Here is a 16,481-nt window from a genome sequence, read left to right on the forward strand (position 1 = left end):
TTTTCATTCTTTTAACTTTGACTATGCTCCACAGTCGGTTCATATTCTCTTATTTGTGCGTTCATGAAGATATAGGCGGTCACAACAAAAACATTTCAATAGAAAGGGAAAGAAGATGGGTGATGGAGCGATTGTGGTTGAAAAGATGAGAGTAGGAATGGTAGAGGGGAGGGGGAAGGGAGGGCGTACTGGAGAGTTTGAGCGAGTAGAGAGCTGTTGTGTAAACTGCACAGCTTTGATCCTGTGTACCTGATCCTGGAGATCGAGCCTCCCAACTCTGTTTCTTTTTTTTTTTTTGGGGGGGGGGGTAAATGGGAGACTTGGGTTGTGTTTGAGGTGTAAAATCACCTTCCACCAGGACTTCCCAAGAGGAACCTATGAGGAAAATAAGACAGACTAATTTTAGCATAGAACCAACTCTAAACAAGGTTATAATATTGTAGTAGTAATAGTATAGTTTGCGGTGAAATGTATGAAGCCTCATGTGAGCAAATACAAAACTGGAACAAAGAAGTGTAGGGGGAAATCTGCCGTGACAAATGTGACGTAACGTTTGGTAACGGTGGCAGATTCTTACCACTCTCCTCGTGCCTGCACCGCCTCGCTCCTCACCAGCCTCTTCTTGTCATCCAGAGGCCGGGCCAGAGCTCGCAGCACTCGGGCTCGAAACGGCAAGATCTGAAACAGTGACAAATGTTCAAATGTTCTTTTCTTTTTGTTTGGTTTTTTGTTTTTCCTTTCGCTACTTTAGTTATAGATAAATGTAATTCCTGATGACAGGAATGGAACATGGTACAAGTTACTTAATATACAGGAAGGGACATATGGCTTATTTGTGGTTTGAGAATTTCAGTGCCCCAGAATAGCGGAGAACGACATCAGTAAACTAAAATATTTCTCAGTGTCTGGTGGGGTAGAGGTGGTAGAGCAGTTGAGTCAGACTTATCTGGACACTGCACCTGCTTGCTTCAGGTGACAATGTTGTATTTTGTTAACAGTTTCATCTACGACAAGATTTTCTTCCAGTGTCCATAACAAGCATTAAAAATAGTAATTCAGTAATAACGTAAAACAAGACTAGGTCAAAACCTAGTATGTGGCTGGACCACCCTTTTTCTGTTTGTTGCTCTCCTATTCCCTGTGCTCACATATACAGTAATTTAATACAGCTGAATTCCCAATAAAGCTGTTCTCATTTACATGTTTTTCTGTTTCTGTTGTCAGACAACAGAACAAGTATGAAATAGTGACTGAAATGCGGCCCATTAAGAGACCAAATGTTAACCAGCAGTCACTTCCAAGCCATTTCATTTCTGCCTGTAAACGCCCCCCCATGATGCAACAGAAACTGTTTGTGCTAATCAGTTTTGAAAGAGCAACGGCCAGTGGGGAAACTTCAGTACTTAGTCACATTTTGGCTGACAAGTGGTGTAGCTTTATTCACTCAGTCAGTCAGTCATGGAGATTGCCGTTTAAAAATAATGGGTTACGTAACTGTGTTGCAATGGCTGAGGTAGAGCACTCTTTTCTACTGAAACCCCATTTTATAATGATATCCTTGAGAGGAAATCATGACCAATGATTCATGAGCACGGTGCTCATACAATCTACAAACAAGAGGTTAGGTTCTTCTTCAGTCCAGAGAATAAATAAGCTCTTCCTCACTGTATAAAACCCCCAAATGACCTAACTGAAGAATCCACATTAATTACATGGAAGTGGAGGGAAATTATGGGCTTGAGCGTTTTATTTGAAATTCTTCCAAGGAACCATCTGAGGAACCCCAGATGAGTAAAGTTCCCTAGAAACATTATTTTTACTTGCGTGTTGGCCAAGAAGAGACTCTGAATTTGGGATTTTGGGAAAGTATGTAACAGCTTGATCAGGTCGTCAACATCTAAAACATGGACAGTTTAGAGTTTTACCTCATGTGCGGGGAAGCGGGAGAGGGCATGGATGCAGCGCAGCGAGGCGATCTTTACACTCTGCAAGAAACAAGAAACAAACAAAACATTGCTAAGAGCTCTGGCTAATTAACATGTCCATGCCATATAATGGGTAGCTCCAGTTGACTGATTAAGATACAGTATTATGCTCCAACTGTGAGTATGTGCAGTATGCCACATTTTAACAGGAGTAATGAGCTGGTTAATGTGTTTTCATGTCATTTTCTTCCCTTTCTGATACATGAAGGTTTTTTCCAGTTTGCATGTGCATTGTCAGGGTGAATACACACCCTGACGCTGCTGATTACATATTCAGCTTTACTTTGTCCTGCGCCAAATCACACAAGTCGTGACAGAAAAATCTGTATAGAAAACACGATCAGGTATGGTATCTCACTAACCATGGCTGGACTAGAGATGAGGGCCAGCAACCTGCCGACCAAGGCCTCGAGCTGCTGTATGAGAGCTGATGGTGGGTCGATGAGGACGGGCTCCAGACAGGACAGGGTGGACAGCTGGACACCCTGATCGGGACACGACAAGGCCTCCAACAGCAGTGACAGGAGCTGGACGGGGACAAAAAAACTTCACATAACCGTGGTTCATTTTCCAAAGGGCAGCGTACATTTGTCAATAATTGCGGGCAACCGCTAGCTGCAGCAGTTTAAATACAATTTGAGATTCAACTTGCAGAGACCAAAACAGTTTCCTGTTCACTCACCGCTGGTAGTTCTGTGATTTGAACCTGCTTCGGCAGCTTATTGACAATGTTGGACAGAGCCTTCAGGTAGTTGGGCTTCTTCTCTGGAGAAGAGACAGAGAGTGAATAAAGTTGACTAAATGTAACCAAAACTGAGACCAAAACATGCAGGGGATACACAGTGGAAAAAGTCTAAAATCCTAACAAAAATCTCCTGTAAAAGCAGAATTTAATTTATTTCAAACGCACAATCTCCTCGGCAGTACTGTTGCCGTGTACCTTTTGGCGCAGCATTGAAGCCCTGGACCAACTTTGCTGAATTCTCACTGAAGAAGCGCTGGCGGTACATGATGCGAACATCGGCATGGCAACCACGGTTAAGAACGTCAGCGGAGTCGCTCATCAGCAGTGAGAAGCCGTCTGCTGCCATCGCTCCCAGATCGGCATCATCGAGCAGAGAGAAGAGCTTCAAGAATACACAGTGTAAAACTCAGTGATGACACCATGTTAGCAAGAGCTGACACTTTCCAATATCAGGTGTTAAACTGTGCATTGCCAGAATAAGACTCGGTAAAATACTTGTCATGAAACACAAGGTCAAATAAAGTGTGTTAAATAAAGGACATTGCTGAGTGAGTGAATGTTGCTGACAGCATTTACCTTGTCAGTCAGTGCTGTGGACAGAGGGTGGTATCGGAGAAGCAAAGCCTTGGCCACCTGGAGACAAAAGCATCTTTACTGTACAGGCTTATCCTAAAATAACTCTATTTATTTATCAGTTAACTAAATCTACTGACTGAAAGCTGATACTAAGTTAAGTAAAAATTCAATTAAACCTTTTTGCATCTACACATACCAAATGTCAGACCAAAACTTTTGACACGAATTTGGAAAAAAGTATTCTAGCAGCCTATGAGAAATAATAATGCAAACAATCAGCAGTAGAAATATTGAAAACAGTGCAACTCTTACCCAGATCATGAGGGTGAATGCCTGAGTGCGTACAGGTGAAGATGCCGAGTCCAGCTCTCTGCACACTCTCTTCATTGTCCTCTGAATGAGGCTATCAAGAGAATCACCTGAAGAGAAAAAAAAAAAACGTCAAACCATTACCTCAGCTTTTAACTGACACGACGAAGCTCCCAGTTTTGCCACAAAAACTTGTGACTCCTGACAAGAGCTTGAAGTAGAAAACGGACCCTGTGGTCGCTTGTTGACCAGCCCAGCGAAGCACTTTGCAGCAGAGGTGTAAGACAGCGGGTGGCTGCAGGTGCAGCTCATCTCCTCCAGCTGTGACAGCAGCTGGTCCATCTGGGGCACCTCCACCTAGACGACACACAGAACACTGTGAGAATACAGCTTCAGAAACTCCAACAATTATTTTAAAGACTCTCAATAAAAGCAAATTTAGGTGATTGAGATGAGACTCACACTGCGAGGTAACGAGCACACGCAGCCCATGAGCAGACAAACCATCTGAGACTGGCTCCACGAGTCCCCCTGCTGCTTCTAGGGAAACATTACATGTTTCCATATTTACAATTTTCAGCTAATAGTGACATGAAAGGTTATGCAGATCCATAGATAACCAACTCTTAAATCGGTGCTGGGAAATATAAATGATATCATGTATACAGATAATAATAATTCTGCAATATAGTTGCATTTTTATGATACTGTCTTCAATAGCAACGATGTTTATTTTTTAACTTAAATTTTCATTAATTGCACAGTGAGGCAATAATGAGGAACTTGTCGTATCAACCAAATGTACTGAGAGAATATTTGAAGAAAAGCCTCAGAATTTTAAAACTACCTTCACAAACAACACACAAAAACACACTCATATGCACCAATCCCTGTACGGACAGACCTTGAGCAGCTGGATGTGTGAAGGGAAGGAGTTGTCGGGCAAAAAGGAGACATCACCGTTTAGGAAGAGAGAGACAGCCCTTGACGCTGTTTGTCCCGCCAACCTGACGACATGAAACACCCCGAGAGGAAACCACACAGACCTCGTGAAGAATGCTTTTACATTGTACAACATATCAAAGACTGGGAAAGAAAGAATAGTGAGAGACCGACAGGAAACTGTAGCATATTCAGGTTTTCCATTTGCAAGCTTGAAAAAAAAAGATTTAAGAACAGATTTAAAATCAAACAGGAAAGCGACCAATAAAAGTTTTTTTTTTTTAAAAAAAAAAAAGCAGCCTCTTCTCTACAGTTCTACAGCTTTAAAGTGTCTGTAAGAGCAGACAATATGCTTTTGGTTATGACGTTTATGAAATAAATCTGTGTTTAATAAGCAAAAGCAAAAGATAAACCATTAAAATATAAACCGTTAATCCCGTTCTAAACCTGTTCTCTGCAACAGATCTGAAACCTTACAGTTTTTAACCATGATATATGACATTTATCTCTACATGATATTCTTGACACACTACTTACCAGTGCAGTGTCAAACTGTCTAGATGTGCATTGGTCTAAATCATCAGTTTACTGACATTGTTTCTATTGGATTTCTTTGTGTTGAAGACTTTCTAACATTTACTCCTAACTAACATTTTGTATTACTAAGATGTGATGCTGCCTAGTGTGCCTTCAGGTTGGACAATTTTTTGGGGATTTAACAAGCTGGAAAATATTCTGGTACTGTGGTTTTCGAGTGCAATGCCAGCATGGTGACACAAGTGTTCATGGAAAAGAAAAAACAAAGAGAGGAAACAAACAAAAAAAGGAGGCAGAGAGATCGCTTATACTTACATTGGCTGTAGCATGGAGCAGGAAGTACTGATGACAGGGACCATAGCAGACAGGACCACTTCCTCTACCAGAGGACTTCGACGACTAGAGGACCCCTCACCTGCAAAACATGTACCAGTTGTGAGAAACACACACAGCATGAGGTCACCATTACACATAAACAAGGAGCTATCAAAATGTTCTAGGGATTTTTGAGACTGCGATGAAGGAAGAAGGACTGTGGTGAAGTCCATTCAGGAACTCCTGCTTACTCTGCAGTGCCGCTTGGAGCGCCAGCGACAGCAGCCGCGGGATGATGAGTTCATGGAAGCATCGCCCTGTCTCCTCAGTGTCCTGAACCTGCTCTGCTATCCTCTGGAGGCTGCGACAGGCCAACACCACCTCCTCCACTGAGAAACCGACGCTACCTGAAAACAACAGGAAGTCTTATTTTCTTGAGCCTGTACAAGTGAGACAGTTCCTGTGGATTTAAAGCACAACGACACACCTCACATGTAATAACTGATGCGTGTCATTTGACACTGGCACACTGCAGATGGGAGATTTGAAGTGTCAGCTAGCAGTGATGCCCCTTACATTCCAGCATTTGACGGGTTAACTGTCAAAATTTTTATGTCACGAGAGCAACTGATAGAAAACTAAACAAAGCCATTCTTATTTGGTCATTGTAGCTCGAAAACTCGTTTTGTCCCCCCTTCCTTATTCAGCACAATAAAACTGCTTAAAAAAAATAGGACACATGAAGGCAAAGATGTATTTAATGTAAATATGATCACTGAAATTAGCTGCCATATGCTCTGAGTTTGTCCTCACAGGTTATAGGTTAACAAATGTTGCTCGCCAATGTTAAGACTGAACACCGTTTACTTCCATCGATCGTTTGATAATAAGTGAGTCTATACTAGGAGCCAGAGGACCATCTGTCCTGACAGATTACCTGTGTGTGCTGAGCTGAGGACCTCCAGGAGAACAGGCGTGCTCTCCCGTACAACACTGGGCTGGGTGGACACCGCAGCCAGAGCAGACAAACACCGCTGACGCACTGCATGGTGGGAATGCTCCTCAGAAGCTTCTCTGTTGTTGTCTTGATCCATGGGCTCTGAGCAGAGGCGAGAGGAGAGGGAAAGGTTGGTCAGGCATTTCGTTGGAAATTCATGATCAACATTACTGATGCCAAATTTCCTCTACTAAACACTCACTGAGAGGAGAGAAGTATTTTTTTACTTAGTATTTGTAACTGATTTAGTCCATTTGAAGAGATTTCTTTTCACTTTGACATAAAAATAATTTCTTTGTGGATCAGTGTCAAAAAAGTTTGAAGTGCTAAATACACAGTGACTAGTCCAAAAAGGGTAAAAACACTTTATACAGGTATTAATATTTGTATTAAACAATGTGTATAAGTTTTTCCACTTATTTTGTATTGCATGTACAGATGTCATAATTTTTATGATAGGCTTTTCACTTACCAGAAAACATCTCCTTCTTTAGTCTTGGGATCAGTTGGGTGATAAAGGCTTCTGGGTACAGCTCTGCTAAGGTTCCAGCAGACTCTACCACAGCAAGACTGGAGGCACAAACAGGACAGACACACAGAGAGACAAGATTTATGTTTACTTCAACTGAAACATCTCGGTTCTGATTGTATCAAAAAAAAAAAAATGCTTAAAGATGCTTAAACTAATTGTTCTGTTTTACTTGGCTCTAAAGTACTCTAAGTACTCAATATGAGCGTGAGTGATAAGTTTGTGCAACTGTGTGTGTGTGTGTGTGTGTGTGTTTAAGAGATAAAAAGAAAAGGAGCAATACAGGAATCAAGTGGATGACAGAGAGAGATGAAAGTTGTTTCCACCATGAGCTGACCTGACTCTGTCATCCTCCTCCGTGAGCAAAATTCTGTTCAGGTGATCTACAGCCAGCTCAATATCCGAGGCCAACAGCAGACCTGAGAGACAAAGCATTTGTAATATTTGAGTAAGGACAAAACCTGGCTCTGCTGTAAGCTGTAAATGTAGGAGTTTATTGTATCTGACCTGTTTGTTGTGCCAGTGGGGTGAGCATGGAGGTGGCTGTGATCTGCAGACTGGAATTAGTCTCCGACAGAGCTGAAAACACCATGCTGCACAGAGACTGACGGAAAGCTAAAAACACACTCTCTTCTACTGTGGAGGGATGGAACACACAAAGAAACAGATGAGTTAAGGGTCTTGGGTTTTGTTTTGAACTTTAAGGAAAGCAAATTGTGTCTTTAGTCTCCATAGCCATGTACACACAGAACTTGAGCAGTGACAGTATTTAAAAAGAGGAGAGCAGATAATCCTTTCTGAAGTTCCTTTATGACAAATGTACACAAACGTGCTATACAGTACATCTTGAAAACTCACAATTTAATGTTAAGAGACATAAACCTACACCAAGCTTTTCATTCTTGTCATTTTACAGGATGTTTGAGATGAAACAGATGAGCAATAAAACCCAGGAGTTTCAGATATCCAGATTTTAATCAGGGTCCACACTGGGACTGCAATAATTCAGTAATACTGTTGATAATCTTTCAAGAGGATTTTATTATGTGGACGTAATTACATCCAAATCGGACACTGTCATTAAAATGTCGTACAAATGTGACAAATGAGGTAGTATAATTGAGGGATTATCATCATTTTTTATTGGTGTTAAAGTGGAACAAGATGCAGCAGTGAGAAGAGGAGGTCAAACAGGACCAGCCTGGAGTGGATTTGATGTGCTGAAGTTGAACAGTGATGAATGCAGCACTCACCGTTCTCTGAAGACTGGCTGGTTTTTACTGACTGGATGAATCGAAGCACCACTTCCAGTAATGTCCGTCTATGGGAGCACTGCTCAGAAAGCAAAAAGTCACGTTTTCTTGTTTATTACAAAGTTGCTGGTTGAAAATAAGAAAATAAAATAACCTCAAAAAGATGGTCTAGATGTTCAAATGCATAACAACACAAGTAAAAGCTCCACTCTCCCCATCACCCAACAGTCGGAAAACTTACTCACATTAAACTAATAGACATTTGGATGTCAGTTTTATTTGTTTACCTGTGTTCTGCTGCTGTACTGCTCGATGAGAGAGGGCATGACAGCGGCTGTTACGATGTGGCTCGCCCTGTTGGAGCCGCTGCAGGCAGCCTGCAGCAGCTTGGCACTGGGCCACACAAGCTTCAGGTCTGGCTCACACAGGTGATGTTTGCAGTCTGGAACAACATCACACTCTCTCATTTAAAAACAGTATCACCGAGCTTTTACTACAGATGAGATCCTGAGGGGTCAGTTTCCTCAAAAACTGTTGATTTATTGACTTTAGCTGGTGAGTTGTGGGTGTGTTATTAAAGTTGTCTTAGTAGAGAGGGTGTCTCTACCATCAAACACGGCACAACACATTTTGAGTGTCTCACATGCTGTTTCGAGGGCTTTTCTACCCTGAATAGACCAACTTTCTGAGGAGATTTCTGGATTCTGATTGGCTGGAAGGTATGGATTAACTTTTTGTAACCAGACAGTTTAACCAGACACCTCTGCCGTAAGTGTTTCGTTGCGCTTCTAAATGAATGTGCCGGTATCAAACTGTAGGTAAAGACAGCAACAGTCCGGCTTAGCTAAAGAGCTTGGAGCTAGGGTTATTTGTGTAACCACCACCACCAACCAAAAAATAGGTTGGGTGGTTCTTAGGCCCGGCGTCATGCATTACAGTCATTGTATGAAGAACTCGATGGGTGTTACCCCTCACTTAAAATATTGACATTTAAAAATCAACCAAATCCAAGGGTCTATATTGTAATTACACTTCTAGAGACCTAATTCTATAAAGTCTATAAAGGTGTGATATTGGTTACTAAGTTTCCTTTGCACTAACTGCACTTTGGCAGAAAACTACCCTTCCTTGGAGGGTAATATTTTGTATAGTGGACTGTTAACATAGCATGTTGATCATGAAAGCGTGAACTGTCATTGTGGTATAATTTCCTGCCCATCTACTCAAGCAGCGCTCCACTGCAGCAAACTCTACCATTACCACAGTGTCGACATATTTAGTTCAACAGCGCTGCCTAACTGTTACTCTGACTGTATAAGGGCATTTAGTGAGTTCTTTAACAACTCTTTTCCACTTTGGTTGTTTCAATGTCATCCAAATTTACCGTATTTCTTTAATGGTAATTTTCTTTCTTTCTTTTTTTTTTTTTAATACATGTTTTTGTTCACCTACAGGGTTAATTTGTCCTACGTGTAAAATTTTGCATTTTATACATTTTTTTTTTAGAAAGTTTTTCATTAGGTATGTGCACATATGTTAGATTTTAGCATTTCACCTTTGAGAACAAGATCCAGGAAGGTGCTGAGGGAGTCTTCAGAGTCAGAGTTGAGGACTGAGCGAGACAGACAGGAAGTGAGTGCGGTAAGAGCAGTGAGGCCTGCAGACTCAATCCTCTCACTGGATGTCTGAAACACCTGCAATGAAACAATTAGGGGGAACTAACTTCCGATTCTGTAAAACCTGATCATACCAGCAATTTGTTTGCTCGTGTGTGGATGGCTACACAGTATTGGAAAAGTTTATTGTGATGCATTACTGTGTTGGATTTGTTCATCTAGAGGCTCTTGCGAAGACAAGAAAACCTGAAGAATATCAGCACTGGTCCAGACTTAATCTTGTTTTACTTGAGAAATTCCATTTGTTCCTTTCATCCCATAAAACTTTGTACTTTCAGTCCTGTCCTGTAGTTGGTGTCAATGATATGAGAATTGAATATGATGAATCGTCCCCCAGTTCTTTCGTTAGAGGATTTTTGCATTTTTGGCTCCCAGCTGCCATAATTTTGTGCCACATATGTTCTAATGTCAATATTTTCATCTGGACAAACAATACGAACTAAAGAAATAAGATGCAGAGATTCAATAAACTGATCCATGGTTGGCTGACGTGAATGCACCAGCTTCTTGTTGTTAAGGATGGAGAGGGTAAAAAGAAGTATTACACTTTCTGAATGCTAATACTCACAAAATCCACACTTCAAGATGCTTAAATGTCCTAACAAAGCTTAGACACCATATACACACATAAATGAATCAAAATAACTCATGGTATTTGTGTAATAGTCACTTCAATAACGCTTAGTTTTCACAAAAATTTGTTTCAAACAAACCTCTCTGCGCAGTGATGTCCACAGTCCCTCAAGGAATTCTGCTAAGTCCTTATGTTCGTATTGTGACACACAAGCGGTCTGGAAAATACAAATTGTTAAATAATAAGCAGCCAGGTACAACTTTTTTTAAATGAAATACTCTCAAAAAGAATTTTTGTAACCCTTTACCAGTAAATCCCTGCATCAAATTCATTAATCATACACATAGCCCTCTGCTTTTAGCCTCTCAGCACCTTCACAATAGTTGTAATGCCTGACTGTGTCTCTATTCTTGAGGGAATATCAACTGGATATCATTCATATTAACCCATACAGACTTCTTTCAGATGCGAACATGAAACTGGCAAGTTTGAGTTAAATGTTTCTATCTCCAACCCCACGGGATAGTGTTATGACCAGAGGCCCAGAGGATGTTTAGAAAGGAGCCAGGAATCTCACCAGAGTCTGCAGCGAATCCAGCTTCGCACTCTGAATGTCTGAGTCCAGCTTCTCAATGATGAGAGGCAACAGAAACTGTAACAGTGTGGTAATAAACACAGTATAAACACTCCATGCACCCTGACAGACAACTCTTGCCAGGTCACACAATTTCCATTGCACCAGAAAGCAAAATGTAAATGGACCAACCTCAGCAAATTTTGGTGTCCCCGTCAGGACAGCCCTCAGCGCCTCAATTAGTTCCTCTTTGGTGATGCCGTGGGGGTCATTGGGAGGCTGGGGGGGAGGTTATGGAGATGAGAGTAAAGGAAGAAAAGATAAACAGGCTATTAAAACACGCAGAAATCATGCATGCACTTAACAATAAGTTGACACTGACAAATTCAGTTCAGGGACTTTCATTTTCCTAAACAGATTACCTTCCATCACAGTAGCACTAAGACTAGACCTCTGAAAGCATTTATAGATATTTCATGACTAATCCAAAAAAATTTGCTGTGCAGAAATAAAGTCAGGTTATTCTAATATAATCGGTCTAACAATATGTGCAGTTTTCCTGCAAATTCAAAAATAGCGAGTGAAACTTGCAATACTATCATTTACATTCTTCATTTAACATTTAATTCATAATAATACATTGCTCACAAAATTTAAACTAGATAGTTAATTTTAAATGCAGGTAACAAATCCCAGAGAAGAGGTGGTACCTTTAAAAGTTCCTAAGTAAAAACAGTTCCTGGTTTTTAATGGAGAGCTTTAATTTTGAAATTAACATTACAATGTCTAATACTAATACAGAGATTATTTTCCTGTTTACAAAGAAACAATTGCAGAATAATATTTAAGCAAACTGGGTGAATCAAGAACATTAGTGTAGATGGTACATTCTTTGCAGCTTCTCATTTTGTTCCAGACTGGGGAGACATAATGGGTTTAAACCTTCCCTTCTTAAGTCCAAAAGACAAAATACTAACCTTCCTGTTAAAGACCTAGAAGGGATTTTAAGATTTTGGTGTGGTAACAGAATTTTGCAGTCATCACGCTACACAAAAAAAAAAAAAAACAAAAACATATCATATCAGCAGCAATGTGGCAGTGTGCTGGTTTGCTCCAGAAGAGTCAGCAAATGTTCTAAGAGATGTGATCTTCTGTGACGTAGAGATGGGAAATGAGCAGATGAGGACGCAGCTGCTGCGTTATTGTTTTTTCTACAGAGTTTATGTGAGGTCACAGGAAGTCGGTGATGACATTTCTGTCTGCTACGCTCTCTGCTGTCATCAATTCTCACTCCATAGCAGCTGAGTAAACAGGGACTTACGGGGCTGAAGTCAATGGGGAAATAGCAGGATGTCACTTCGAACAGCTCCTCTGTGAATTTACCTGAGACAGCAAACAGGAAATTGACAGGAGGCAAAATAGATTCTTACACGATTAGCTCAAAATCGAAGAGCTTGAATTGTGCATTGGACAGTAACAGGGTTATAAAAACGTCAGAGGGGGGACAAAGCGAGAGAGATGCTGTATATGCGCTCACCTAGATCGTAACCTCGGTGGATGATGTTCTTTGCAATCTGGAAAGCTAGCAGGAGGTTGCGAGGATCCCTCTCGCCATCCATTGACTGGACAAAGCCGAACACAAAGTCTGCCCCCAAACCCTTCAGCTCTGTGGATTAATCAAACAGGAAGACCCTGATTTATTCAGTTTTGTTATATAGCTGACAGAAATAGAGCCTGGACACATAATTTTTGGACCACGGTGACAAATTCCTACAAGGGAGAGACCGCTAAGTTGGAGGATTTGCACCACGAAAAACATTTTTATCCTCCTCCACAAAGTCTAAGGAAGCTGTAAGGATGCTGTGCATAGGCTACAACTGTGTTCAGCATTGCTTAATCTAACATAGTGTGACCACCAACCCAAAAACCACAGAGGATTCATTTTATTAAATGAAACTGAGAAAAAAACAACTAAATCTATGGCGAACAACCAGACGAAAACCTCGCTCATTATGTGTCTCTTACCAGCCTCTCTGGTCTCCATAAGGTTGATGAGCATGTTATAGACGCAGGACCTCTCAGCCAGCATCAGAGACTGGGGAAAAATAAACAAACCAAATGAGCTTTTTACCCACAATGCCTAGGTTTAGAACTATTTCCATTAGTCACGTTTACCCTTAAAGGATAATTAATAAAAGAGGAAGTGCTTTGCAGAACACGGATGAAACAAGAAGGACATCATCAAACACTCTGAAAAGCATGGTGAGATATTGCACAGGTGTGTGTTTGCATATATCAGGTCTATTGAGGCAGTTTGATGCAGTTCAAATTCACAAAGCACACAGAGCCTTAAAACAGTAACAGACTTCTTTAGATATGTAAAACCTGCTCGCTGCAACTTAAACCATCTTTACTATAACACAGTGTTGAATCTCACCTGTACATGAACATCCTGGAACAAAGACCTCAGCATTGACACAGCTGAGCCAGGAGGCAACGCCGTGCATTTAGTCTGGAAAAAAGGACAAACACACACAATGTGCATGTTGATCTTTGCTATCACTTCTGGAGCTTTTCAAAACGATTCTCAAACCTGGCAAGCAGAAACTAACCTGCAAAAATTTAGCAGTCACTTAATCTTAGGCCGGATGTTTGGGACGTTGTTGTCACTGACAACCCGTCACAGACACTCACCAGTGCTCTAAGCCCCTGTAAGACAGGCGGTGTGATCACGTAATGGTCCTTTAGACGGTTTTCATAGAAAGCAATCAGCACTTCCACTGTGAAGAAGAGGAATAAGGAGACATGCAGTTAAAATATCACTCTGTACGGGAATATGTTACTGACAATGAAATAACTGACATGAAATTTTTTGATATATAAAGTACACTACAGTAAACATACGCATTTTTCAATATTTTAGATCATTCCATTTTTTCCATTCATTGATAGTAAATGGAGTTTAGCATTCAAATTATGATACATTCAATTAAGTTAGTCTGTAAATACCCTTATGAAGATATGGTATTTATTGATCTGATTATCTAGAAAACGACCAAAGATTAAAGAAGAGGGAAAATTAGATTACAACAGAAATGACAGAAAGGATGCCTACCTTCTCTCTCTGTAAGATTTCCATAGCACTCATGCAAAACCTCAGACAGCAGCTGGACTCCTCTGGCTCGAGTGTGAGGCTGGGAGCTCGTCAAACTAAGTCTACAATTGAGAAAAAAAATGTAGACGGAAATGAAAATGGAATACTTGAAAAGCACCTCTAATTGAGATGAACTGTTTCTTTTTATCAACCAAAGTCTGTGATATCAAATCAACATTTTGACATGGTGAGGTGTAGCTAATATTAAAAGGTAAAACAACTATATTACAACTTTAAAAAGATTTAATATCAAAGTCCATGGAACCCTGCTATGGCTCGGTGATATTGTCCAAATGAAAAATCTAGATATTTCTGAGGGTCATGCATCTGAAACCTCTTAACTCCCACCACTTCCGTCCTCTTACTTGTACCAAAACTAGAAAGAGACCGCATAAGATGAATTGAAAAATGACTCCAGCTTGGTCAAGCTTTTGATTATGTTTTTGTTATTGCTGTGATGTTACTGAGGATGTTGACAGCTCACCCCAGTGCTTCCACCAGCTGCAGTATTGTAAACTGTCCCTCTTTGACACCTGAAAATAAAATCGGGTTCAGTGAATTGTCATAAACAGTGATACGATAATCAACTACACACCCACACGGTAAACTGACCTGGCAGCACAGGAGGATAACTGAGTTATATCTGGTAGTTACCTACAGATTAACAAGCAGCATCGGCGGAGTTCAAAGGTACAGAGTTCATTGACAGGATGCTTTAAGGCGGACACACAAACACAGCGGCTAGCAAAGCAGCGTGCGGTTAAACGACAACGGACTAGCATTCAAATTCACAGTACTAGTCGAATGACTAGTGCAATAAAACATGATGTTCGGTATTTGCTGGTACGTCGACAGAGGGAGCAGACTCTTGTCACAGCGTATGTTTTGTGTCATGAGGTCGTTATACCTCACAGGATGTTGTGGCCCTAAGTTAGCTAGTTTCGCATCATGCCGTGTTGCGCATCGCTGAAGAGGCAGCTCAGCAGCATCCACAGCGTTTATTTCACAACGAGCTGTTCTGGGAGAGTGTCGAGGAAAATGAGACAAAGAGTTATTTACCTGTTGCTGTATCTTTGGCCTTGCTGTCTTGTAGTCCCGAGACAAATTCCTCCACCAGAGACAGCAGCAAGCCACTGTCCGCAGCCATCGTGCCCCTGTACCTACCCTGATACCACGCATGCGCGAGAAGTTGGGGTGAAACGCAAAACTGACTAATTTTGCATAAAGTTTTATAAAACAGGTTCGTTAACAAACAGTACAGTGATAAATTGAGGCCATGTTCGTTATGTGCGTGTTCCTTGAATTTTAACCGTTCGCTGAATGTTGAAATAAAAACCGCAATATTTAGTTTTTGGTGCTGCCTTTAGATGCTGTCCGAATACCAAAATACTCCAAAGACTACAACCTGACTAAACTGAAATTCTCTTTGATATTCCTGATGTACATCGTCTGCCCTTTCACTTAAGCAGAGTGTGCTTCTATACTGTTTTTGAACAGTTTAAAGTGAATAACTACCAGTGTCATTAAAAAATAATATACGCGATAGAATCAAAGTAGCTGTATGTGACAGACCTCCGTCGGTACTGAATTTATTTCTATCTTCCTCCACTCATAGTTCCCTTTCGTCCTGACGTAAGAGAACCCAACACCAGCATGCGTGCATACGCGCAAGCGTAAAAAAGTTCGGTGTTGCTAGCTCCGCCGCGCTAGTCACCTTTCACCAGCAGAGAGGAAAGTAACGTTTTCAGGGGCTTTAAAGACGGAGCTCTTGAGACAGCGTCAAGGAATTGATGTGGTACACCGAGGGCTGCGGGAAACTGTAACTACCCACCACATCTGGGAGAAGCTCATCGTACAGAGAAATGGTCACGAGTGCGCGTAAGTTTTTATGTTTACTGATGTGGTAGCTAGCTGACTGGCCCTGTTAGCTTGCTAGCGAGGACGGTGTGCGCTGCTTGCGCTGCTGAACATCCACATTTAAAACTAACCCAACTTAACAGGCAAGTTAGATAATAGACATGTTTCTGCTTATATCATAACATTAAAAAAACAGTTTGGCAGATGTTACGGCTGGCTGTTAGTTTGGCTACCAAACTCTTGTAACGTCGGTGCGGGCCACGAGCTTTGAATCTTTTTTGTCAAACACAAGCAGCGCTGATACAGAAAGAGAGAAAACGCACATCAAGCCACGATCCCGCAGGTACAGCTCAGCCCAGCGCTATCAAACATCCAAGCGATCAACCTTTTTGCCCTTACGAATGACATATCAGGCTTGCAAGTCTGGACCTGCGACCCGTCCTCCCAATTGGACCTAG

General features: G+C 41.2%; 1 protein-coding gene across 5 annotated transcripts; it reads right to left on the reverse strand.

The window, feature by feature from the left end:
* Window positions 1–280: 280 nt before the first annotated feature.
* mms19 (MMS19 homolog, cytosolic iron-sulfur assembly component) lies at window positions 281–16,443 on the reverse strand. Of its 5 annotated transcripts, none has more exons than XM_040136103.1 (32): window positions 16,347–16,443; window positions 15,226–15,331; window positions 14,651–14,699; window positions 14,128–14,228; window positions 13,707–13,792; window positions 13,450–13,524; window positions 13,038–13,107; window positions 12,550–12,678; window positions 12,334–12,395; window positions 11,205–11,291; window positions 11,016–11,090; window positions 10,578–10,655; window positions 9,744–9,882; window positions 8,476–8,630; window positions 8,189–8,267; window positions 7,443–7,571; window positions 7,273–7,354; window positions 6,879–6,976; window positions 6,347–6,508; window positions 5,661–5,816; window positions 5,410–5,509; window positions 4,520–4,622; window positions 4,078–4,155; window positions 3,846–3,972; window positions 3,619–3,725; window positions 3,307–3,363; window positions 2,926–3,112; window positions 2,668–2,750; window positions 2,348–2,512; window positions 1,926–1,985; window positions 578–678; window positions 281–375 (listed from the first exon to the last, which is right to left on the reverse strand). In XM_040136103.1, the coding sequence occupies exons 2-32, from the start codon at window positions 15,311–15,313 to the stop codon at window positions 345–347; spliced, it is 3,099 nt and encodes a 1,032-aa protein (XP_039992037.1). In that variant the 5' UTR covers window positions 15,314–15,331; window positions 16,347–16,443; the 3' UTR covers window positions 281–344. The 5 variants fall into 5 exon arrangements, with proteins under 5 accessions (XP_039992037.1, XP_039992038.1, XP_039992039.1 ...); XM_040136104.1 differs by lacking the exon at window positions 16,347–16,443 and adding an exon at window positions 15,739–15,785; XM_040136105.1 differs by lacking the exon at window positions 16,347–16,443 and having other exon boundaries at window positions 7,443–7,568; window positions 15,226–15,720.
* Window positions 16,444–16,481: the final 38 nt, after the last annotated feature.

This window comes from Xiphias gladius, chromosome 9 (assembly GCF_016859285.1).
Source record: "Xiphias gladius isolate SHS-SW01 ecotype Sanya breed wild chromosome 9, ASM1685928v1, whole genome shotgun sequence".
NCBI lineage: Eukaryota > Metazoa > Chordata > Actinopteri > Istiophoriformes > Xiphiidae > Xiphias > Xiphias gladius.